At 34.1% G+C, this 27,741-nt stretch overlaps 1 protein-coding gene across 1 annotated transcript; it reads right to left on the bottom strand.

Moving 5' to 3' along the window:
- Positions 1 to 3,833: 3,833 nt before the first annotated feature.
- On the bottom strand, positions 3,834 to 5,188 carry LOC105179783 (uncharacterized). The gene is made up of 2 exons (XM_088882141.1): positions 4,438 to 5,188; positions 3,834 to 4,327 (listed from the first exon to the last, which is right to left on the bottom strand). Exons 1-2 carry the CDS (start codon positions 4,456 to 4,458, stop codon positions 3,998 to 4,000), a joined length of 351 nt encoding a protein of 116 aa, XP_088738267.1. The 5' UTR covers positions 4,459 to 5,188; the 3' UTR covers positions 3,834 to 3,997.
- Positions 5,189 to 27,741: the final 22,553 nt, after the last annotated feature.

Genomic DNA, 27,741 nt, shown 5'->3' with positions numbered 1-27,741 from the left:
TTAAGTGTAATTAACCCTAATTAATAATGTAGATGTAAATTGCTGATATTAATAGTTTATATGTTTCAAGAGTCAAGACTGTGAGTCTCAAGGTGTGAGTCATTCAGGGTAGTGTTCGCAAAGACTTGTGCTTTTGAAGTAGGATAAAATGTGAGGAATATTGATAGTGAAGCAAAACATGTCCAGAGTTTTTGCAATAAGCAGCAAGAATAGGAAAGCAAAGAGTCTAAAGTTGGGTTGTTTAGTGAAAAAATAGAAATTCTATATAAATAAACCTTGACATATATATAAACTAGAAAGTCCCCTTGCACGGATTAAATTAATTAATAATTAATATCTAATAAAATTTTAATTATGTTGAAGTCAAATGAAAGAGATGTTTTTATATAGATAATACAAATACATTTTGTTCTTAAATTAAAGTGCATCAATATTAAAAAAAAGTAAAAAACTCATAATATATATACAAAGAGATATATCAATTGGGAATAAATGAATAAGTATTACTTTTATAAACTAAATGACAATCATATTCATATTGAAGAAAATTACTAAGAACAAAATAAGTATGAGTTTAATAATATATTAACATACTATTCAAATTTTGTTAATAAAATTTAGGCGAATTATAAAGAAGATAAATTGTAAATTAATTGATGAAAACATAATTAACTTATCCAAGTTCAACTTATAATATACAAAAAAATAATAAATTAACTAAATGACTAATTAATAAAATTGGGACTTTAACTAATTGACAATAATTCAAAAGCCTTGTTAATTTTTTCATTGTTTCAGATCCTTTATCATAAACAATACTTAAGGAAAAGCTCATCACTTTCAATCTTACCCAAACAGACTAAGTTCATACATACAGGAATATCACATGTACCGTTTACATAAGACCAAACTATAGATTACGCTGGAAGTGGATCAGAGATTCCATTCCCCCAGCGACTGACTAACGAAGCTAACTCATTTGTCGTGACAGTAAGATGCCAAAAACCCAGGGATTGCAATTGTCTACTTGGGTACATAAGATTTGCATTCTACATATCAACTGGCATCTCATATTTAGAGAAGGGAATATTAAAATCATATGCGGGTAGTATGTCTACTATTGTAGGCAAAATTTCAGCATACTATTACTACTATTATTGTACTCTGAACATCAAACATAAAATCATCCTCTAAAATTATCCGATACTTTATGATTTAGAGAAATCTACCAAATACCCTGCATCCAACTCCAACTAACATGCAACATTCTACATCTCCTACTCCAAAGAAAAGTACACATAAATAGGATGAGAGTGGAGAAAAAGCACAAATATTACACCATATCACTAACATACATAACAATTTTCTCCAAAAATATTAAACTTATCCAAACATTGACCAATTGACTTTCACATGCTTGCTCGAAAACTGATATCAGTTTCTTTCTTTCTGATCAAAATTATCATTCCTCATGCTAAAAAATTCACAGATTCAAACAAAAAATCCACAACCAATGACATGCAACCATAGATCCACAAAAGTTGGCATCCACCAAAAATGTTGCAAGCTGAATAACACCATAAAAATAAAATAATTTCATAAATATAATTAAGAAGCTAAGAAGATACTTACATAGATACAAAAAAAGAAGTAGTCGAATTAATTTCTTTTCCTTGTTTCTTGACCTTCTTCTCTGCTGCTTTGCTTTTTCAAAACCCTAATAAAAATAAAAACTAAAAAATCGAGACATGTGAGTGTGTATGTGGGTTTGATGGGAGCTTCGTATAAAATGGTAGGAAGAGAACAATGGTTTTGAGGGTTTTTACCAGCGAGGTTTTCTTTCTTGAATTTTTGTGTTGTACCCAACTCCTCTGCTGCTTCTACCGGGGTGTGCATAGGGGCACCATGAGGGCTCGTCACTTTCACCGCCTAGACTCGCCATCCGCCACCACCAACTCCACCGTCTCTCCTTCAACGAGGCTGCGAAAACCCTTAAATTTTAGGATTAAATGCATTTTTCGTCCTCTAACTATTTCCACATCCCATTTTAGTCCTTTATCTATGTACGGTTTGTTTTGGTCCTCTATGTAATTAAATTGCTCAATTTTAGTCCTATTTTGGCCGAAAAATTACCCAAATCGCCGGAAAATTCCACATAGGCTCCACGTGGAATTTTCCGGCGGTTTGGGTAATTTTCCGGCCAAAATAGGACTAAAATTGAGCAATTTAATTACATAGAGGACCAAAATCAAACCCTAGATAGATAAAGGACTAAAATGGGATGTGGCTATAGTTAGAGGACCAAAATTGCATTTAATCCTAAATTTATAACTGATTGGTGAACGTAGACATGTCCACTTCCATGAATCGGGGCAATAAACCCATTTAACCACTTAATAGTCCCCTTTTTCACATCACCCTCCACCATGGTACGAAACCCTAACCCCTCACTCCCTCTCTGTTGTCTTTCGTCTTCTTCCCTTGGTTTTCCTTCTCTATTTTTTGGGGTTGAGAGAGAGAGAGATGAGAGGGAAACGAACATTGTGGATTTGGGGAAAATGGTGTGCTCGGATTGAGAGAGGAAAGGAGAAATGAATTTGGATGAGTTTGGGAAAAATGGTGGGTTTGGGAAGACACACAGACACAAGAACAGAGAGGAATGTGTATCGTTTAGTTTTGAGAGAGGGTTTTTGCGTTTTGCTTATAATGTTGCTTCACTTATATATAATATATATATATATACATATGCATTATGTCTATAACCAACACACATAGCTGTAGTGTAGTGTAGTGTAGTGTAGTGTAGTGAGAAAATGAAGAAACAAATTTGTTCTGTGGAGGTGATGTTTGCGTCTTTATATCAGAAGTAACAATCAAATATTTTTCTTTTAATTTTTTCAATAATAAAAAGTTACACACAAGAACAAATAATAAATAAATAAACTCATTTAACAAGTGAAACAAATACTCATATAGTTAGCTAAATTTATATCCAAGATTTCATTATAAATTCCTTAATCTTTAGAATAAATTACATCCAAATTTTCTGGAATTAAATATAATTATATTAATATTTCGTGCCCTTTGTAAAAATTAAAAATGTATCCTCTAAGAGTCTAAAGGGCATCGATGCAACTTATTTCAGGAGATGTACTCGTAAAAAGTTGTTCTTGAATAGATAGTATACTTGAAATTATATAATTAGATTTAATTTTATAAATATCTATATAATTTATCCTAAATACTACAGTAATAATTTGAATATTGTCACTGCTTATAATTTCTATCATTTTATTGTAATAGGAATTTTAAAAGTCAAATTTTAGAGTTTATTTTATTAAAATTCTCCATAAAAAAGTAATGGTTGAAGTTAGCAGTACCACATCATTACTTTAATACTAGTAAGTATGGCACATTTTATTTATGTACATAATTTTTAAAAATAAATGAAAATGATATTTTTACAAAAAATTACTCGAACTACATGAATGTATAAAATGATTCATACAAAATTTTAAATAAATGGATATTTTATTTGGATACACTTATATAAACTACATATATAAATATACGAGAAATTATGTATATTTATATATAATACAAAAAATTATCTTGACTACATGATTATATAAAATAATTCCTACAGAATTTTGAATAAATGCATATTTTATTAGGATACACTTAGGTAAAGTATATATATAAATTTATGAGAAATTATTTATATTTTATGTATATTTATATTTATAAATGCATTTTTTTTCATTGGTAAATGAACATGTTCCGAAATGAAAAAGAATAACACAAACATCATTTTTAGACGTAAGCAAATAAAATAAACGATAACCATTAGTAGCAAACCGATCACTATTACAAGAGTGAAACCCTTACACCATCAAAGCTTTTACAGTCCACCATTCACACAAAAAATGGAAAGAAGCAAACATAAACACAAGCATCATCAGCCTTCACTTGGTGGCTCGTCCGGCGTCGAGGATTTTCACGAGCTTCCGCCGTCGTTCTTGGGAGGATTCGGGAGAGCAGATTCAGCTTCAGCGTCAGAATCGTATAGATCTTTGAAAAGCGCACCTAATGACAAAGAGTCGTCCGAGCTATCCGAAACATGCACGCACACAGAATAAAAAATAACAGTTACAAGCTCATTGCATGGGGGATCAACCCAACCTGGATTTGCACCGAATGGATCATCAACATCTTCTTCCTCATCATTGATCCAGATTGTCTTGTTTTCATCGTCATCGAATAGCTGGCAGAGTTCATCCCACAAAGGCTCGTACGCATTGATGTAGCATTTGGCTAGCTTTTTCTCCTGTTCATTTTTAGCATTGCACAGTTAGGACTATCAATTTCGAGAATAAATAAAAAAAATTGGCATTAAGAATAATACACGCAAACCACTTAAAATACTTAAACATATACCTTGCAATTTTGATCCCACATGCCATCTTCGACTGTCAACTTGCGCTCGTCGTGATTCCAAACGATGCCGGGGTGATTTTCCACTCATTGGAATATGTAGAAGCGCTCATGAAGTTTGTCCAACCAACTATTACCCCAGCTGTACGTTATTCGCGGCGTGAAAGCCTTGTTCACGTCGTAAATGGCCGAATGTACGGCGTGCATGTTGTTTGAGGCGGCCTGAAACATCCCAACTTTCTTGAGGTCCATGAGAGCTTGAATGAGCATGTTTTCCATTTTCCGTGTCCATTTGCAGCTATATAAAACTTGTGATTGGAAGTAGTAGCCATTCGGCCACATGATTAAATAGGTGAAATTGAAGAAGGTTTGCAAAAGATTGTAAATAAAAAAAAAAAAACAGCAAGGTCATGCTATCATATGGATGTTTGCATGGAGATGGTATTTATGGAGAGTGAGCAAGCAATGATTGCGTGGAAAATAGACAAAATGGTAGGAACTTGCTAGTAAAAACATAATAAAATACATCATGACCAACTATAATGAATTGCGGGCATATTTGAAGTGGCTGCAGTCTGGCTTGAAGAGGGAACAATTGCTTCCACTACCAACACAACTCGTGTGATGATGCATAACCATCTTCACATGACTAATAACTCCCAACCACCATTTTCACATCAAATAAATATATATCATCATGTTTGACAATAAATTGATGTGAAGAAAAATCACATCAATTGATTGTAAAATTACAACTACCAAATAGTGTTAGTTGACAATTACATTCTCCCCTATTATTCATTTATTTATATTATCAACATAAAAAAATTATGTTTATCTGTCAAGACATAATGGACTCCGAATTGAGATGTAATACAAGTTTTGTATATTATATTATTTATTTTTATGTGTGCAATTAAAAGTATATAACAAAAAAATTATTATATATAGTGATTTTGCTAGATTGTCTATCGTAATTCGTACAAGAATTTCATGTTCATGTTCGTTTTCATATTCTTGCTTTTCTTTCTCCTAAATTGTTTAGTTGCACATAAAGGTTGGGGGAAAATAGGAATTTATCAAATTAATTTACGAATGATAGTTATTCCAAGAAACAGGACATACTCTCTAAATTTAAAAATAAAATTTCTGAATTATAATTATAGAGGGACAAAACTTCTTAGTATGATTTATCGAATTTACATTAAAAATAGCAGAATCAAAAGGAAACAAAAAAAATAACTCAAAAATTTCGATTATAATGTGAAATAAGGCAGAAGTGCATTTTGATCTTGGTATATACCATTATTTGTATTTTATCCTAGAATGACTTCTGACAGAGTTATACTAGAGTTATATCACAACTTTTATATCCAACTGGAGCTTTTATACCTAGGAGATATTCGAAGTAGTGGCATGTGTGTAAAGTTAATGATGAAGATATGCAAAACTGAAGAAATGTATCAACATTCCCCAACTTTATGAATTTCGAATCACATGAAATTGAAAGATCATGGTGTGAGGGTTGACAATGACATGAAGTTGAATTATATTTTGTGAAATTATGAGGTGAATTTTTCATTTTTTGTTCAAAAGAAGAGAAAATGATAAGGTGAAATTTCATATTTTTATAACTGGTCATGTTCTTCAAATTTCGTGAACCACATGATTAATTTCAGAAAAAAAAACATATTTAATCCAAATATATTCTTAAATCTCACATCTTTATACTTGGGTTTAATATAAATAATCCAATCATATTTTCAATTTTCGCAGAACTACTGTAAGTGGATAATTGCAAAATTACTATTAATGTAGATAATTTTGACATTTTAAAGTAGATGAACGAATCCTCAAATTCTTGCGGGTTTTTTACTGGATCACCAAGTATAAACATCTGATTTTCCATCGATTGTGGATTAATTTAGATGTATATATGCCTTATGCGGTAATGCGTGATGATTTAGTGCTTATTTGTGGTGGTAGTATTGATATGGGGTGTTGTCGTAATTTTCTGTTGGTGATTTGCATATGATTTCTGAGGGTTATCAGTCTATTTTTCTAACTATTCAAATTTAGTAATGTTGTTAGTCGGTAATTTTTTTGTTGTTTTAATTTTCGATCATATTAATTATATACAAAAGTGTTCTCGTATCTCTTATCTTCATTCTGTGCAAATTTGTATGGGAAGGAGCAATGCACATGTTGAACTTTAGCCCATCATGTGAAGAAAATTGTTGTACCTTAAATGAAGCAAAAAAAACAAAAAACATTTACTGAAAAACGAAAAGAAAATGGTAAGAGGCATTTTGATTATTTTATAATTTCTCATATTCAATGATTTTGGTCAACCCTCATAATAATTTCAATCAAACAAAAAATACATATACCTATATTCTTAATTCTCACACCTATATATCTATATTTGGAAATAACTAATTCAAACATATTCTCAATTCTCACATAGAAACCAATAAAGTATTTTTACACAAATAAAATTGTTAGAAACTAAAAATGAAAATTAAAACACAGCCAAACGGGCACTAAGTTTGCCTCCAAGGTAACCTATACAACCATATTCATACAACCTCCAACCATGATGAAATAACTCCTCCATCATGTTCATCATGGCTGGGAGTTTCAACTCCTTCTTAACTTGCTCCAACCACCCTCAAATGGGCTTGGGCTTCAAATGTGCACCGGGCTCGATTTAATCAAATTAAATCAAGCCCAACCAAAGTCCATTGATTCATTTAATCCAATTAAACAAATCTAAGCCCAAATACTAATTAATTGATTCAATCAATTAATTACGCCAAATCTAATAAATTAATCTAATTAATTTAAAGGTGTCAAGCCCAAAAATTAATTAATCCAATTGATTAATTCTTGAGCTATCCATCAAATGGATCGCTATATAAATGATCCATTCATTTATATATTCTCCTTGAATTAATTTAATCCAATTAAATTGATTCATTTCATCTTGAACTAATTCCAAATTAATTCCACCAATTTCATAGTGATTTGTGTGTGACTTTTTAGGTTCACCCTCAGCTAGACTTGAGTTTGTGTCCAACATAATGATTAATTAAATCTAATTTAATTAATTTATTTTTAACTAACCATTAATAAAAAATTGCAGTCACCATGGGTGGCCGTCTAGCAACGGTCCATGGCACTAGAGACTAAGTGAATGTTGGCGTGAACATTTAGGCTCTCGAGTACCGTACAGTTACGGTCCTTCCATCATCCATCTCCCGATCTAAGTCTAGGGCACGTAATTGGGCATCGGTTCCCACCATGGACTAGATACTATGCCCGATAACTCGAGATGCATTTGCTCCATTGATTGACGTAGAAACCATTCCCTACTCAACCAATCATTGTGGCCACAGACTCTAAGAGCTCCAACCATCTCAAATTGCATAAGAGACCCAACTGTCAAATACTGACAGGTGACGGATTCTATTTTGGAACCCGTCGTCCTCACTACATATTTTGATTGCACTGAACAGGACTTGTAATGACCACATCCAAGATATGGTCATCTTTCATCAAATCCAAGATACAACCATCACATGCATGCAATTGTCATGGTTCCGTAAGTCTAAGGACTAATCCCGTACTATCAGAGCTAGGAAGATCTAGTCATACGGACCAAGCTTTCAAAGCTTCCATATGACGACTTCCGCGAGTCAGTTCAGTTGGTTTGACAACCTTGTCAACCATCCACTAACATTGCATAGACGTCCAACGTATGTTGTTGATGAAATACGAAAATCATCCAATGAATGCAACTTTAGTGCAAGTCTTAATAGGACTCTCGATGCCCAGTTTTGAGGTTCTCGACTTAAAACGTTTCAAACCTAACCTTCAGAAGTTGGTTTCATGACCACAATCCAATGCGCAGCCCAACTACATTGTGGGCTTTGTTGTGATGTTAAGTCTATAAACATAATCAGTGAGCACAACAAGTACAATTACCAGATAATGAATACTCACTTTATTCATAAACAATGTTATAATTACACCAAAATTGTCGAAACAAATTACATAAAGGACAATCCAATTGGCTTTTTGGTCACCTATTCTAACACTTCCAACTCATTTTCGACCTGAGTCATACCCTTCAAGATCTTGTCTAAATGAATATTTTTGAAATCGAAAGTTTCAAAACTAGTTTACACTCCATGTCGGAGGCTCCATGCCATTCATCCGACCCGATGTCCTACATCCTTTCTCTTTATATCTTTGGATCATAATTCAATTGACTGGTCAAACTCAAAAACCTGTACCTATTAGCAACTTAGGTGTTCGAGCCATCCCTCGGGAGGCTGCAATATAGTAAGTTTGTGGAAGAATTTCATTACAAATGATGTTTGCTACGTTTGACTGAGGTGTCTCTCCACTTAATTCTCAAGGAGCTACACCTCACGTCAGTAATCCAATGAAATTCATTTTCCTTAGGTTAACAAATGAACTTGTACAAACATAGTTTGCCTCCCACTAGTCTCTTAATGTATGCAGGACCATCCCATATACTAAAGTGCATTGTGGAAACAAGCTTTTCATGCTACATGGGTCAAGGTAGTTTAGTGAAAGAACAATTGATCTAAGTCCAACAAGGTTCGATTCCTCCCTTATCAGAGACACCGTTCAATTGTGGCACTCCAAAGAAGAACTCCACTGAGTGAGAATTCCATTCTAGTCAAATACTTCAAGAATCCCCACTAACTACACACTACCTCGATCTAATTGAAGAATTTAATTCTGCAACTAGTTTGCTTCTCACTTCAAGTCTAATTCTCCGAACCGTCGAAAGGTCCTTAGACTTGTTAACGCCCTTCTGACATTGTGTATTCAATGACTCATAGATGTCTTATTGGATCCAATCCAATATACCATTGGCAAGCAGACTTTGTCCTACAAAGTGCTTCTCGGTCCTCATCTTGCTCAGGAAGGACATGCATGCTTGTAGACTCAACTTATCTATTTCTAGATTCGTTGAATTCACCAACTTCCTTATGCTAACTAGAGGAATGTGACCTAGCTTCGAATGCCAAATGTATGAATTTATCTTGATTATCCATTTTTACCATTTTTTTTTAGCACTCATAATTCAATTACGAGATAGTGTTGAAATAATTACGTGAACAACCTATCAGACAAGAATAACCATTCTTTGTCAAATGAAATAACTATCCTAGATCAACATCATGTAATCCAAATTGTCCAACAATAGAAAAATATAATTTGATCTTGTTAGGTTACATGATTATATCTTATCAAATTTCTCCTAACATGATTAATAATAGCTAAGCTTATCTAGTCCTATAACGACAGTAGCAACAACCCTGCCATTGCTATGTTTCAGGACCATTCTCTCAGCCTTTTACTCCTTTTCGTCACCTACAAATCATTTGTAGATATGAGCTTTACAGTTGGTATCCAATATCCAAGAAGTATAATAGTAGTTATGTTAAGGCTCGATAACAAATTATACCTTGATTATAAAGGAGTTTAGGACACTCCCTCTTCCATTACCTCTTTTCACGGCTATTAATGCAAACATCTTTGGAAATCTATCACTGTCGAACCGCTTTCCTCTTCCTTTTTCCATGCCCAGCGGGGCAATAGGAGTGCTTTGAGCACTTGTAGTAGTTGATTATGTCTTGCCCTTCTTCCTCATCCAGCGTTCGACCCCTTTGCCTTTCGTTTTTAAGGTCGAAGCCTCCATTACCAATACCGATGGTGCAGACTTTTCAATTGTTGCCTCATAATGGACCAATATATTTATCAAATCATGAAGGTCTTTGTCAAACTCATTATGTTATAGGCCACAATAAACGGGTCAAAGGAGGGAGGAAGTGATTGAAGGATCATGTCAATGTACATCTCTTTTTCAAGATCAGCCTTGAGCTTCTCCACAAGGGATAGCATCTTAACCCCATGCTCTATACAAAAGACCCTTCAATCATCTTGACACCGAGAAATGCTTTTGTTACAACATATCTAATATGCCGGTCCACAACCGCATAAACCTGGCTCATACAGAGCATTATCGATTGGACATCATCATACCTTATTGTACTGTTTCTAAATGTCATTAGTCATTGACGCCAGTATGATATTGCGAATCCTTTAGTTACTCTCATGCCATTTCTCGAACGTCAAACGTTATTCGCATGTGGACCCTTTTGGCAAGGCCCGAGGAATCCAGAACATAGGTTTGATTCTCAAAATCTAGGACAATCCTAAGATTTTGCAGCCAATCGATGTAGTTTGTTCATTAAATTTATTAGCCTCAATAATTGCAGAGATTCTAAGACATTTACATCAAATGTAAATAGAAATTTAGTAGATTATTGTAATATTAAATATTAAGTTTAAGACTTGGTCTTCAATCATTAACCTGTCCCACTTTCTTCAAAAATCCCACCACTCTCAAGTGGGGTTTACAAAAAATCATTTTCTAGTGGGTTTGGAGTCCACAAATATAATTCTCTAAGCCCCGCTTTTACGATTCACACTGAAAAAAGGTTTTATGGGAGGTAACCTATCCCATTCTCATTCAATGAGATCCCCATGTTATTTTACCTTGTTTCTTCACGTAATCCCGAGGACTTCAAGTGAATCAAGCTATTCAGCATTAGGCTTGACCCATCAACCAAACGAATATCTCAATTGCCACCCCCCATGACTCGTGAGATAGGGACATGAGTATATTCCATTCGTTGACAACAATAGTGTAACTTTCTTCCGTTCCGACGTGCCATGACTTGTGAGATCACGAATGGGTGAAAGTAGCATGCAAACCACATTATTATGGGTGGAAAGCTTGGATTTAATTAAACCATTTGAATTTTTAATAAGTTATGGGCCTAATATTTAATTTGAACCATCCAAGTGAGAGTTAAATTTAGTTTAACTGAGACCTCATCCCTATAAAACTTTTGCATGTACCAGTTTTGATCATTGAGTATAAAAAAATGCATTCCAAATATATCATACTTCAAATATTAGAACATACAACATATGAAAAATAATTCCAGCACGCCCCCATTGGATGATCAGAAGCCTAATCCTATGCCATCCACTGAGCCTGCAATGCATCTATGGTCGATCTAGGGTAGCCTACTCTATTACAAAGTTATAACCCATTACCATTTTAATGGGCCTTGTAACTCCTCTTTGTTTGGGCTCTCCATCATGGGCTCCATCCAACGGGCCTCTTATTCGGGCTTCCATCACCATGGAAATGCTTCCTTACATTTTATTTCAAAAATAAAATCCTCACAACCTTACTACACTCATTATAATTGAAATAAGAAATCCCAATCAGAAGTTGGGGGGAGTACATAGAAAGGGAGGAAGAAAACCTTATTATTCTAAGGCTAAAAATGAAAGAGAGAAATAAAAAACTAAAAAAGAAACAAAGAGGCCCGTAGGCCTCACCCAGTATAAAGAAACCATATATATGGGTCATGGGCTTTGTGATCATTCCCATTTTTTATCCAATAAACAATTACAACACATTTATATAAAATATAAACATGCAAATCAAATAAACACATTCCATGCATTTATTCACATGATATCCAATATCATAACAAATTATATGCAGGAAATATATAATAATAATGCAACTAAAAATGGATATCAAACCCCATACATCCAATGTACAAATTTTTTTTTTTATTTTTTGCAATTAAAAACTAAAATAAAATCATGCATTAAAAAAAATCTAATTTTAAAAAAATGCATAGATATCCATAATTTAAAAGCAAAATTAATACATATTCTCTGGACACATAACCATGCATCAAAGCCATAAAACATGCTTTCCAAAAGCAAATTAAACATGTTGATCATACTTATCACCTAAAGACCATATTAATCCTAAACCCACAATACCGAACCGGGCTCTGATACCACTAAAAGAATCGGTATGGTCCCAGAACGCCGCGAAAGCGAAAAATAACATAATTAAGTAAAATGGTTCAAACGGGTGTTTTCTTTGAAATTCTCGAGCATTCGGTGTTTGCAAATGCATAATGACAGCAAATAAAGTATGCATGAAAGTGTGGCTAATGGAGAAAACACAAGGTTGAAGAAATTTAAATCAAAACATTACCTTTCGTTTTCTTATGAAGAACTACAACGAGAGTTGTTTACCTTTTATTTCATCTTCCGTTCACTTTAGGATCTAAATTAGAACCCCTCTAAATTTTTCACACCACATTTATAAAAACAAATCTAGATCTACTATTAGGTAGATGCTAGATCGAGGAAGAAACAAAACCGTATTACACTACTGATCAGTGTATACTAATTTCTCTTGTTCTTAACTTGAATCAAATTCAAGAAAAACTAAAAATGTAAAAAAGATAAGTGAATTTTAATGGCTATGGGTTTAGTGCAAGCCAAAGAGTTGAGTAAAACATGCACACTATACATACACATACACACTATATGCACCACCAAGCCATCATGGCCTATCCATGTGGAGGAGTTGAAACTCCTTTCCAACTTGCGTCAACTTGCATTTATCCATCGACTTGGACTTCAAGCCATAGACCGATTTGACCAGTCTTGATTTAATAAATTAAATCAAGTCCAACCAATATCCATAGATTTCAAATTAATCCAATCAATTTCAAACTTTATAGAAATCCAAAAATTTATTTAATCCAATTAAATAAACATAAGTCCAATCACTAATTAATTGATCCAATCAATAAATTAATTTAATTAATTTCAACATATTAATCCCATAATTAATTAATCCAATTAATTAATTCTAGGGCCATTCATCCAATGGACTTTCTCAAATAAATGATCCAATTATTTATATTTTTTTAAAATTAATTTAACTCAATTAAATTAATTCGTTTCTTCTATATTTATTTCCAAATTAATTCTACTGACTCCATAGTGATTTGCGTGTGATTCTTTAGGTTCACCCTCAACTAGACTTTGCATTGTGTCCACGCAAATAATTAATTAAATTAAATTAAATCAATTATTTTTAATTAACCATTAATCGAAAATGCCCATCACCATAGGTGGTCGTCTAGCAACGGTACATGGTACTAGAGACTAGGTGAATATTGACGTGGACATTTAGGCTCTCGGGTTCCATACAGGTATGGTCCTTACATCGACCATCTCCCGGTCGTAGTCTAGGGCATGGAACTAGGCATCGGTTCCATCTTGGACCAGGCAACAATTCAAATACTTGAGATGCGTTTACTCTATTGATCAACAGAGGAAATCATATTCTATTCGACCAATCGCTATTGCCATACCCTTAGATAGTCTAAATCATCTCAGAGCGTATAGTAGATATATCCATCGTACATTGATAGGGCAGGAATTTATCATCAAATCCATCGTCCTAACTACATACTCCAACTACACTGGACAAGGCTTATAATAACCACATCGAAGACAAAGTCATCTCTCACTAGATCCAAGATATAGCCATCATATGCATGCAACTGTCATGATTCCTCAAGTCCAAGGACTAATCTTGTATTATCATAATTGAAAATTTAAGTCATACCGAGCAATCCTCCAAGAATTACATATGATGATTCCTGTGAGTCAGATTAATCAGTTAACAACTTTGTCAACTAATCCACTAAAATTGAATAAAGATCCCATGTTTGTTGCCGATGAAACACGGTATTCATCCAATGAATACAATACTTTGTGCAAGTCTCTATAGGACTCTCGATACCCAGTCTTGAGATACTCAACTTGGAACATTTCAGACCAACCCTCTGAAGTTGGTTTCATAGCTACCATCCAATTCCGATCTTAACTACATGGGTTATTCAATTGACCTGTGGGTATTCGTTGTGACGTTAAAACAACATTCAACATAAATAGTTAAGCACAACAAACACATGGTGTCCAAATGAATGCTAACTACATTCTTCAAGATAATATCACATTCATAAATATTATTAAATGATTCCTAAAACTGCCAATCCAATTGGCTTTCTGGTCACCTATTTTAACAATAAATATAGGAATGATTTTTGAAACTGTATTGTGCAACGAATTTAGGAATGGGTAGACTTAATTAGGAACACATTTTAGAATTATTTTAGTAATTATATTAGGAATGGGCTTTCTTAGTTTGAACACATTTGAGAAGTTGAAATAGCAATGGTAGTTTGAACAGTTAGCCACTAATTAGGAATACTTGGTTTAAATGGCTGTAGTAATGGTATTTGGAAAGGTCAGTGCAGTTTAGGAACATGTGGTTAGAACTGTTTTAGTAATGGTATTTGGAACAATTATTTATTAAATTTTTAATATTTTCTTAACCATTACTAAAATCGTTCCTAATTTTTTAATTTTATAATTTATTTATAATTTTATAATTTATTAATATACTTAATAAATTTAAATAAATAAATAAATTTATATATTTTAGTAAATTTTCATATACAATTTAATTAATTTTTTATTAATTGTATTTATAAATTTAATTAACTGAATAAATATAAACAAATAGAATGTAATAAAAATTATGAAACATGAATAATTAAGCAAAAGTGTTATATTAATATGAAAAATTTTTAATTCTAAAAATAAAAAAATATCAAACTTAATCTAACCCCTCCTCGCGAGCGACGTCCATATCATCCTGATTCGAGGTGGGGGGTCTGTTGGAGGTGGTGCTGCAGTGGAGGAGGAGGCCCGCATCTCCCTCATCATGGCCATCATAATATCAAAGCGACCGATGCGGTCTTCCATTGTCGGGTTTGGGGTTGGCGGTGGCGATGGTGATGTGAATATGCAGATGGAGATGTGGACCTCAAAACCAAGGCCGAATACTCAACTCTTGTTCTTGACCCCGACTAAAGCCATCCACATCTGTTGTTCTGTTATCACCACCGAAGTCTCTGATTCGCGGGGGCATCATAGTCCTTGGTCATGGGCTGAAGTTGACGGCTCTCCAGTAGCTTGTGGAATGTCTCCTGCAAAAAAAATAAAATTATTAGTACTTTTAACCAAGAATTAATTTTTTTAAAAAATAATATTAATAATGTAGCTACTTATCGCCACCTCCACGCCCTCGGCCCGCTCCAACTGTCGTCCTCTTTTTTCTTATACCCCCGTTTGAATAATTCCATCTAGTTTTGCTACTGACCGAGCTCTGCCTTTTATTGAAGAAAAAAACAGTTAGCATCGTCTTTATAAAATAATGATAAAGCGTATAAAATACTATTATTTACTTACCAATTCTCTTTTGTGTGTGCCAATAGAGGAAGACCCTCTCCCTTTGGTACACGATTGAGGACGTCATGGGGTTCGCCACTTTGTTCACCTTATTCTTCGAGGACTCATGCTAGAAGTCCTCGTTAGCCCAGTACGTCTAAATTTGGAGCTATACCTCATTGGCCAGCCAGAGTGGCATGACCAGGCTGGATCTGGTGATGAAAACTGTCTTCCAAATGTATTTGTCATCCTACATGTGGAAGACCCGGAACGTGGACTCATTGTCATAGTCCCACCATTAGGTCATATACGATAATGAAATTAAACAAAACATTAATAAAATTCATTTAATAATTAGATTATTAGATAAAATTAAATTAATTTAAAACTAATTATCTTCATGCTCTCAGACCAGAAATATTGGTGTTCGGGCAGCACCTGCCTTAGATAGGGCCACGGGTGGGGAAAATGGCCCGCTCGATCGCATTGATGAGCTCGTTCAAGTGGCTAGCAGACTTGAAGGAACATGCTATATTAGACATTTTCAAGATAAAATAATATACTAAAAAAATTAGGTAAACAAATTTACCTCGGGTCATCAAGACTGATGTACTGGCGCGCTGATGGTGGGGGGACTGACGATCGTGGTAGTGGAGCAGCCGTCGGTGTGCTAGACTGTTGTATCATCTCATCAACTACCTATGCAGCTCCAGATGTTCCAACATCATCTGGAGTCTACGGGGCAGGGGATGGTGCGGTCATTTCAGGTGGTGTGGGTGATCGAAGGACTGCTTCCCCAACCTGGGAAGCATGTGATGGCGCTGGTGGAAGTGGCGGGCCGGAAACGCGCTACCGGAAGCGATAAATAATAACTTATAATAATAAAATTTGAAGCGTAAAAAACAAACGAATCCAGGGGGTGTACTGTTGGAGTTCCTAAGCATTCGATGTAGTATGAAAAATACACAACAACGAGATATAATCATATGAGGCTATGGTTTTGACGGTAAAAGTAGAAGCGAAAATTAAGATCGAAATTTACCTCTTAAATTAACGGGTTAGTTTTGTCGAACGTTCATCGGAGATTCCAACGTAGAAATCCTCGAAAAATGATCAACACCACACCGAAAAAATGAGACCTTGATTTTTTTACTTGCAGGAATCAAGATTGAAAAACTCACCCTAGGTGAGATGAAGGGGCGGTCGAATTATGATGGAGAAGGAGAGGGATTTTTTTCTTTGTGTTGTATTGTCTAATGAATTATTACCCTAATAATCATACACAAAATATATTTTTATACCTTGAATAGATAAACAAAAATGTGTCTAGATATACCCTGAACTATACGTCATGCTGCCTTCAATCCCCAAACTAATGAAATATAATATCTTGAATTAATTGTTCAAACAAAATACCCTATGCTATTTATATCTGTATAATTTTAATAATTTTTAATATTTTCATGTTAAATCATTGTCAAATTATTTATTAACTAATGAAAAAATAATTTAATTATAATATGTAAAGTAATTAATTAATAACTCAGCAATTCTCCAATTAATAGATACACAACAAATACTAAACATAAAAACATAATGTGATTGTTCAAAATACAAAAGAATTTAATATCTAACAAAATGAGTATAATTGACATTTTAAGTAAAAGGATAATTATATTTGAATTAACTTAAAAGATATGTTTAGAAGAATTCTACATAGATATATCTAACTAAAATATTTGACACATTTCAGAAAAATAAGTACGTATTGCTATTCTAAATATTTTAATTTGATCTAAAACTAGTCTCATCATTTTAATTTATCTAAAAAAAACTCTATTTACTTCGATTAAATGGTCAATAACTTAATTTTAAAGTAAAATATTAAAGATTACAAGTTATCCTAAATATTTCTATGTATTTGTTATGCTCATTAATTGATTACTGAGTCTTTGGTTCTGAAAATTCAAAATGCTTCAGTAACTAATTACATTTTCTATATTATAACTAAAATATATATCTTTTAGAGTGGAAACTGAAATTATGGCACAATTTTTAATTTCGCTGGACATTATACAACTTGTAAGGAAATTGAATTATGATTCGGGGATTTTTAATTTTCGGACCAAAGATGCTGACGTGAAATTGTGAACATTCGAGGTGAAGCACTCATATACCTATGTCAAAATCCAGGTAGGCAAAGCATAGAATTGTTCCATTTTTGAGAAGACAATGAAAAATTCCCAAATCGAATATTGATTTCCACATCAAATTTCACAAAGGGGGCCGTTCTAATTGTTATTGTTCCGGCTGTTAACTGTTTTGTCTAGTCTGGACTCGATCTTGGTACAAGTCCATGACAATCAAAGTCAAATCGTGATTCTACTAGCGAACAAATTCAATAAAACTGCAATCGATACCACACAGAAATCAATGTAAACTAAAGAGTCTCTATCAATTAGAAATTTCCAACATAATTTGTCATCACAATACATATATAGGATGTAATAATTAGATTGGAGTGATTACAGGAAATTGCATAGTTCATATCTCCGGGTCATGAAATGAGTTTTTGGGTGAGGTGTCGGGTAGGTTCTGTGTTGACATGTACGGGTCATTAGGATTGCAGAAATCTGAGGTAAGCATAGCCAAACAGACTATGAGTGGTGTGACGAAGAGAATGAGACCCAAAGGCACCATCCACTGCTGATGGTTGGTGGGATGATAGTTCAACTCCCACCAAGCCAAGATCAACCCACCTACCAAGCTCAATGTGATTGATCCCAACCAACCAATCCAAATCTTCGCCCTTCTTCCCAATCTTCTATAGCTTTCCTCTTTCACATCTTCGTATGATGCCATCAAAGTCCAAATTCTCCTTCTCGCAGCGTGCGACGTAATCGTGCTTCACTGCACATAAGTTATTCAAACTCTTCGTCTACGACGAACGTAAAATACGTGCTTACACCACTGTTCGTCTTTGCAGTGAGAGAGAGAGAGAGTTAGAGAGAGTCTCTTATGTGTATAGTATGGAAGAATTAAGTCGGGAGAAGGCTGGGAATGCACTCACATTCAAGTAATTATTCTCTGAATATAATTAACTATGCAGCTGAGTTTAGGTTCATTTAAAGTGCCTTTTCATCAAAGTAGTTGTTATTGAAAAACAACCTGATGTAGAAAGAAGCTAACATCTGACTTTTTAATTGTGATAGTTAAAAAGTAAAAAATAATAATTATTTAATTAGTTACGATTGCATAACGATTATTTATCAATTATTATATTTGCAATCGAAGCTAAAATATTATTTAGAGTTAGATACCATGGTAGAAAAGGGCATAAGTAGAACAGTAGTAAATATTGATTAATCATTGTCAAAACTTAAATTTTTGTATCATCTTGTTTGATCGTAATAAATAATATTGATTAATCATATTTTATAAATTATAATAATTTATGGTATAGGGAATATTTTATTTATTTTGTTGCGAGCGTTTTTGGTTTCTTGGACAAGTGATTGATGGAGCTATATGGGTTAGATTCACTTTTTTCATATACTTTAATGTTTCCATAATAGTTCCCGGGGACAAATGGCTTTTTTGTGTATATATATGTTTGTACATTGAATAGGGAGACTATTTTCTATTTGGAGGAAAGCAATTGTGGATTATGTAATGATACATACATTGGGAGCACATACATATGTGTGTATGCATAAATGTCATATTCTAATGCTAATGAGAGTGTCAAAGTCTTAATTGTAATTCTCATCATGTCTATATGGGACTTGCAGTTTTGGTCCCGCGAAAACTTAATTTAATAATTACTTCATAAATTTATTAATTTTCGGACTTTTTCTATTAGAGTTTTCAAAAACTGCATTTATGCACTAACATGGCATGGAAAAAATTCCAATCAATTTTGTGAATTCCAACACTAACATAATATGGTTATTATAATGATCCGTTAGATATTTTTATTGGATAAGAATGATTGTAATTAATTTATTTTAGTTAAAAAATTATGAAGGTGTGAAAAGTTAAAAATAATTATTCAATTTAAAAAAATATTTGATATACTAATAAATTGAAGATACCAATAAAATGCTTTTCAATTATATATAATATAGATTCTCATCATGTGTAAATGGGGCTTGCAGCTTTGGTCCCGTGAAAAAATGATTCAATAAATAGTCCATAATTTATTAATTTTTTGGAATTCTTCTATTAGAATTTTCAAAAACCGAATTATGCACTAACATGGCATGGACGTGGAAATCCAATGGATTTTGCCAAGTTCAGCAAAGTTCGTTAATCCCGGAAAACGATAGCTTAGTGAACTAATTGCCAGATAAACTTTCACCGGATTGAAATTGTTGAATCTCTATAATACGGGGCAAAAATTACAGTTAAGACAGTGTTAAAGTAATAACAAATGTAATAGTATCAAGGTTCTTTTGGAATTAAGTAGTAAAATAAAAGTTTGACAGGCGGATTCATTGGGCAATATTTCGTATCATTTGTAAAATTATACGTATATTATTTAAATTTTAGTTTTATAATTACGGTCATTTGACATTTTAATCCTGTAATTTGTTAAGATTATAAATGGTCCTTTACCTTTTTGAATTTCACTATTTTAAAATAAAGTTGATCGAAAATTACAAAGCTGAACGGAAAGTGGCATGTGATGTCCTGGTTAAAAATTGGTAAAACACATCTTACTTGTTGAGTTTTGCTAACATGACAACTTATGCCACGTGGTCTTTTTCTTTTGTTTCTTTATACATCAGCCACCACTTGCCACGTCATCGCAATCGAACAATAAAATATATTTTTCCAATTTTTAATTAACTGTCACCAGCCACTTGCTGCTCAACTTTGAAAACTCCAACCAAATTTGTTTTGAAATCATAAAATTAAAAAAACAAAGACTGCTTTACAACTCAAACAAGTTACAGAACTAAAATATGAAAGGGGTATAATTACAGGAATAGAAATACGATTAAGTCTATAATTTTGCAAAACACGATGTATATATACTTGTAATCAGTTGAACATAATCTCAAAAAGTATCAATATAATTTTCGTGAAAGGTTCGTTTTGGTTGATGGAATAGGAATTACGGTTTAGTCTAATTAAGCAAGTTAATTGAGAGGAAAAATGCATGCAACAAAGACCCCACCAGCTGCATTAATCAGTGATCATGTTTGAGAAGAGATGCATGCAGATGATCATAAGTAGTAACATTTGGGGTGCATCTGATGATGCATCTGGGAAAGTTAGCAACTGGTGATTCGACTATCTTATTAGCCTTTGTGACTTTGGGCGATTTCATCTTGGGACGTCTTCTTGTGATTGTGTGGTTGGTTTTGTCCATCTTTTGCTATCTTCTAAGTTTTCACGTCTTTCGCGCTAAGCAAAAGTGAGGTAGGCAGGGAATGGGGCCACCCCTAATTGATGCTAACGCATGCATCTCTTTTGTTGATCTAATCTGATCAGACGAGAGTAGGATAGCTATAAATAATATGATATTTTGTTATATTTAATTAATTAAAAGAAAAATAAAAAAATGAATTAATCTATTGTAGATGATGATAGGTTATGATTTATCTAAGGGTAAATGATTATACAAATACATGAGAATTAAGTCTGACTATACAAATATCTCATATAATTTATTAAATTACACGTAAACCCTTCAAGGGAGTGTTAGTATAATGCTCATTCGTGGGTGTTTGTGTAAAGTTTAACTACCGAATAAAGGGTGTACTTATAATTTTTCAAAGATAGAGGGTGTTTGTGAATTTGACCTAATCTTAGGGGGTATCAATGTACTTTATCCTATTATTTGTCTTAATCACTTTTGTGCATAAAAATAGGTTCGCCTAAAGAGGCGCAAACAATCTAAAAAGAAGAAAGAAATGAGAGGATCGTCACTTCTTAAAAGTTCAAGAGGATCTGGCAAGCATCCTTGGCGGGTGGCCCCTAGAAAACAGATTGACAAAGAAAGTAGGTTCAAGGCATCCCCCTCTCATTTGGCCCATGAAGAGATCTGAAGCCCAAGCCAGGCTCACCAATCCATGATGAGGACGGTCCGCTGAAAAATTACCAGGCTCAACTCAAGAGGGAAGCCCAGTAGACTAAGATCGGCCCAAGGAGGATGCCTGGTACGAGGCTTGCCTTCTAAGCCTAGCCTTGGGGGAAAGAAGGCGGTTAAGAGCTAGACTTCGTGATCTAGAAAGACTCCTTGCAGAGCAAGAGTCCTCATATAGAGGGAGTCCTCCTCCAACCAAAGACGTGCTGCTCAAGTCAAGGAGGAGATATGATCGTGTCTTATCCTCGGATTTTCGCCTTCTTTCTCGAAAATGCAGGTCACCCCAAATTTCCTGCAAAGAGGGAATCCTTGTCTGTGAATACAGACAACACCCCTCAACATGGATACCTACAGCCCCCCAACAGATAGACCTTCAAGAAGGTGAAAACTATCTTGCTATTTTGTTGTAACTCTCAACTTGTGCTTTTGCAATATATTACTCACGAAATCCTTATTGTTATTACAATTTCTCATTTCAGCATCCCTCAACAGGGATACCTTCAAGCCCCATAAGAGGGACACCTTCAGTCCTCTAATAGGGACACCTTCAGTCTACCAACATGGACACCTTCAATACCTCTATGGGGACTCCCTCTAGAATTTGGGAAACTACTCTATATTCTTACTTTAGCATTCGAACTGCACTCTTAGCACGATTTCTCTCAGGAAATTACATACTCTATCACAATCTCTCACTTCATTTTGTTTCTTACAACTATTTTTCTCCTAAAACTGATATTAACTTGCGCGTTGGAATGCTAACGCCTTTTTTGCAGGTCCCCCCTTCAGACTTTGCATTCGCTTCGACCTAAACATTGAGCATAGTCCATCCCAATTGGACCTGTGTATTTTTTTAATGCACCATTAGCGCCGTCTATGAAAAACTTGAGTTAAAGACGTGAGTTATCATGGAAACCTATAGCAATCCCGCAAGCAAACAAAAGACTGTAGAGGTACCTTGTGCCGTCCGTAGAATTTTTCACATAATTGGGAGACTAATTGGTAATTATTTAAGAATTTAAATAAAATAAATAAATAAATTATTGAATTTGGAATATAATAAAATTTGAATGGATTAAATTAAAGTTCATAATAATATTTGGGGGCAAATTATATTGATTAAAAAAATTAGGAATGACGTAATGGGTATTTTAAGAAAAATTAAATTGAAATAGATAAAATAATAATAATAATATTATATATATATATATAAATAATATATATATGTACAATAAGTGAGGAGACAGAGAGAGTTTTGAAGTGAGGCAGTGGGGCCTCTCATTTTACCCCTTCTCATTTTAAACACACACACACTCATATCTATACAAACACACCTTTGCATACACAATTACGAAAGAATTCAGGTAAGATTTTAGATTTTAATTTTTATTAATTTAGATCATTATACTATTTATATAGTCCGTTTATTAAATATTATTTATATTGAGTGTTATACTATTTAATCGGAGTATTTTATGATTTGAGCTATTTAAATTAGTGTAGTATTAAATATCACATTTGGTATAAAAACGATATAGTTCGGTAATTAAAATATTAGATTTGTTAGATTTAATTATTATTATACCTAATTTATACAATTCTCTCGGAATGATTAACCAAATATGTAATTCTATGTATTGTTGCTTAATTAAATTATATAGCAATGATAAATTGGTAGAAAATTCATAGAAATATTTCAGAAGTTATATTTAAAAAATATTATGTTATTAAAAAGGAAAGATGAGGTTTTAATGATAATCTCATTTACGGATGTTATTAAAAATGATAGTTAAAAATATATAAGGGGTTTGATTAAATGAATTTTTACGAATTAGTTTATAAATTAAATATATGTTTGGGAAGTTTAGAAAGTGTAGTTATCTAAAATAGAATGGAACAGGGCTTTGGACCTTAATATAAATAGAATATTAAAAGATTGGTAGAAAATGTACGAACATTATATAATATTTTATTTAGAGTTTATGATATTCTATATACATATGATCATACGTATAATATTCTATTATAGGACTTGACGACAAAGTAAATGGTTAAGCAGTCCATTGTGAAATCGAAGCATTTTTGGATTTAAGGTAAGTATAGCTAATTGGATTTATATATATAGCAATATGTGCAGTATTGTATATATTATATATATTTCTTGGATGTGATTGTGAACTTTGCTTTATATTTATATACGTGTTCGTATATTGATTTTTTATATAATTAATTGTGGATTATTTGTTAGATTACCATAATATCGGTGCAATTGTTAGTATGTGTGTTATGTGATTATAATGTAGGGACATGCGGGATATGATTATGTGATGATCGTATAACTAATTGTTGTTGAAATCAAATTGAGAGTTATTATTGAGGAAGTAATTATTATAAAGAACAGAATGATGATCGTGAATTGAAATAAAGGATGATGCTTACCTAGTTGGGAACACAGTCAATGGTTTATGATAATGTGATTGATGATGTGATATGAAAAAATATATGAATTAAGCTAGATATCATGGCGCGCAGGGTATCAGAGTATTTCGGGCAGCCGGGAGTATCCTGTGCTGTTAGTTACACGCTTGGGTGGTGTGAGGATACCATGTTTGTTGTGATGTCCTGTGCTGATATTGCTACACAGCTGGAGTAAAAGAGTGTGGAGATATCACATACAATGGGTATCCTCTACTGTATATGATATGACGATGAGATGATGATGGCCGGTGAAACCATTAACTGATGTACTCCAACTAGAGTAAGTAGGGCCCTTAGTAATAAACTATAACGTCAAATATTATATCATGGATTGATGTACAATCGTGGGCGTCCATTATTCTTTATATCTACTGTTGCTATATGACGAATATTTGTTAATTGATGTGATTGCATTGTACGTGACTTGCAGTCTATGAGTATATATATAGACTGATTAGTTATACTTATTAAGTAGGCAGCTTATTCCTTTCCATGTACTTTTTAGGGAATAGGTTAAACTGACTAGCCACATTGGACTTTGAGTTGTGCCGTCGTCTTTATTAGGTGGGTCAGCAATGACATCTGAAGCTGGAGTTTTTGATTGTTAAATATTCTAGTCTCTTATCGGATTGGTGTTAAAGTTGTGGTACCACTTTTCTTGAGGTTATGCATATGAAGTCATCTAGTGAGGGTAAATATAAATTTTTGAAGGTATCCATTAACTTTTGAGATATATATATATATATATATTATATTGATAAATTAAATTGTATTTTATGGGTTGAAAAGAAATTACTTATAGAATGAGTTCTAATTAAAGAAAGGATGAAACAGTAATAATTAGATGTAGCTAGTTTTGGGTGCTATATTGGGTGGTATCGGAGCAGGTCTACGCTTATAGGATAAAGATTGTGAGATGTCCCTAATGATTGGATTGTTTATTGTGGGATGGCTTATCAAGGTGCACGTGCTAACCCAATAGCTAGTAGGGACGCAGAGTCCGTAGAGGGCTCAGTGGCACGTGCAAGTGCAGGTGGGGTGGAGGTAGGTCGAGAGGGTGTTGGTGCTGAGGCTGAGGCTCCTATTCCTCCCGGTGGTGCTCTAGTGGCAGGATTACCACCAGAGTATGCACAGATATTTTAAATGGCCTTTCAAGCCCAAGCACAAGCACAAGTGCAGTTACTTGCACAGGCACACGCGTCCACTCCAGTGCTAGCACCAGTAGTCCCTACAACTGATCGTAATTATGAAAGAATCGAAAAGATGGGGGCTACAGAATTTGAGGGTACCCTAGACCCAAAGATTGTTGAGAGATGGTGCGGAAAATTCGAAGATGTGGTGAACTTAGTAAATTGCACTCCAGAGAATCGGAGATGTAAATTTACCTGTAGACCTTGTAGTGCTAGATTTGAAGGAGTTTGATATGATTTTGGGGATGGATTGGTTAACATAACATAAAGTAATAGTCGACTGTTATAAAAAGGAAGTGATGATCGAATGTTCCGATGAATCAAAAGTAATATTTGTGGGGGATCATCAAGTAGTGCCAGTTTGTGTAATATCAGCCATGGAGTCAAGACGATTGATGTTAGAGGGTTGTGAAGCATTACTCACCCATGGGGTACATACCAAGAAGGTTAATCCCACATTGGAGGAAATTCCAGTAGTGAGAGACTTTCCTGAAGTATTCCCTGATGATTTACCAGGTTTGCCACCGGATAGAGAAGTGGATTTTTCCATAGAAACTCTTTCAGGAGTTGCCCCAATTTCTATTGCACCGTACAGAATGGCCCCAGTGGAATTACATAAGCTCAGAAAGCAAATCGAAGAATTGTTGGGCGAAGGGTTTATCAGGCCAGGTACTTCGTCGTGAGGAGCACCAGTGTTGTTTGTGAAGGAAGGATGGGAGTATGAGGTTATGCGTTGATTACCGCCAATTATACAAGGTAACAGTGAAGAATAAATATCCATTGTCGAGGATTGATGACCTACTAGACCAGTTAAAGGGAGCTACAACATTTCCAAAGATCGATTTGAGGTCTAGTTATTAGCAGCTGAGGATAGCAGAGAATGACATACCAAAGACAAATTTTCGTACTCGTTATGGTCATTATGAGTTTCTGGTGATGCCCTTCGGGTTAACAAATGCACCAGTGGTGTTAATGGCATTGATGAACCGTACATTTTAGGAATATCTGGATCACTTCGTTATTGTTTTTACCGATGACATCTTAGTATACTCGAAGGATAGAGAAGAGCATGAGCAACATCTGAGGATAGTCTTACAGATTTTGAAAGAGAAGGAGTTATATGCTAAGTTTACTAAATGTGAATTTTGGGTAAATCAGGTAGTTTTCCTCGGGCATGTAATATCTAGTGATGGAGTTATGCCTGACCCTTCAAAAGTAAAAGCTATTATGGAATGGAGAGTGCCAAAGAATGCCACTGAAGTCCGAAGCTTCTTAGGGTGTTGGCTGAATATTACAGGAGATTTGTTTCTCTATAATTTTCGGTCCTCTGACCAAGTTGTTGAGAAAGAGGGTAGAATTTCAGTTGACAGAACAGTGTCAACAAATTTTGATGAGTTAAAGAAGAGACTGACCTCCAATCCAATTTTGGTGTTGCCATATGGTAGCGGTGGATATATAGTGTATACGGATGCATCTAAATACGGTTTGGGATGTGTGTTAATGCAAAACGGAAAGGTAATTGCTTATGCATCCCCCGCAGGGGCAGAGAACCCGTCGCTGTCTCGGTGCCAATTGAGGAACCATGAATTAAATTATCCCACACATGACTCGGAGTTAGCCGCGATTATGCATGCACTGAAGATCTGGAGACATTAGTTGTATGGAGAAAAATTTCATATCCTTACTGACCATAAAAGTTTGAAATATATCTTGATGCAAAAGTAATTGAATTTGAGACAAAGAGGATAGATAGAATTGTTGAAGGATTATGATTGCACTATTGATTTCTATCCAGGTAAAGCAAACGTGTAGCAAATGCCTTGAACAGAAAGAGTTCAAGTATATTAGCCAATCTGTGGAGTCACAATCAGACATTGCTATTGGAGATGAGGTCTATGAATACTAAATTGGAGGTTGATCAGGGAGTGGGTTTATTAGCAGCCTTGCAACTTAAGCTAGACTTTGTGGATCAGATCAAAGAAGCGCAGACTCGAGATCTTTTGTTATTACGAATGCTGGAAAGAATAAGACTTGGTAAGAAAATAATTTTTCCGATAATAGTTGATGGGGTGATAGTAAATGGGAAACGAGTTTGTGTGCCTAATATAGATGGGTTACGAGAAGAGATTTTGCGAGAAGCTCATAATGCACCATATGCGATGCACCCTGGTACTACAAAAATGTATCGAAATTTAAGACCTTACTATTGGAGGTAGACGATGAAGAAGGATGTGGCTGAATTTGTGGCTAAATGTATGACATGTCAGCAAGTAAAGGCGAAACATTAGGCACCAGCAGGTAAACTGC

This window comes from Sesamum indicum, linkage group LG6 (genome assembly GCF_026168435.1).
Source record: "Sesamum indicum cultivar Baizhima isolate 11 linkage group LG6, ASM2616843v1, whole genome shotgun sequence".
In the NCBI taxonomy this organism is placed as follows: Eukaryota; Viridiplantae; Streptophyta; class Magnoliopsida; order Lamiales; family Pedaliaceae; genus Sesamum; species Sesamum indicum.
The sequence above is the reverse complement of the archived record's forward strand: the minus strand, read 5'-3'. Positions and strand labels throughout refer to the sequence as shown.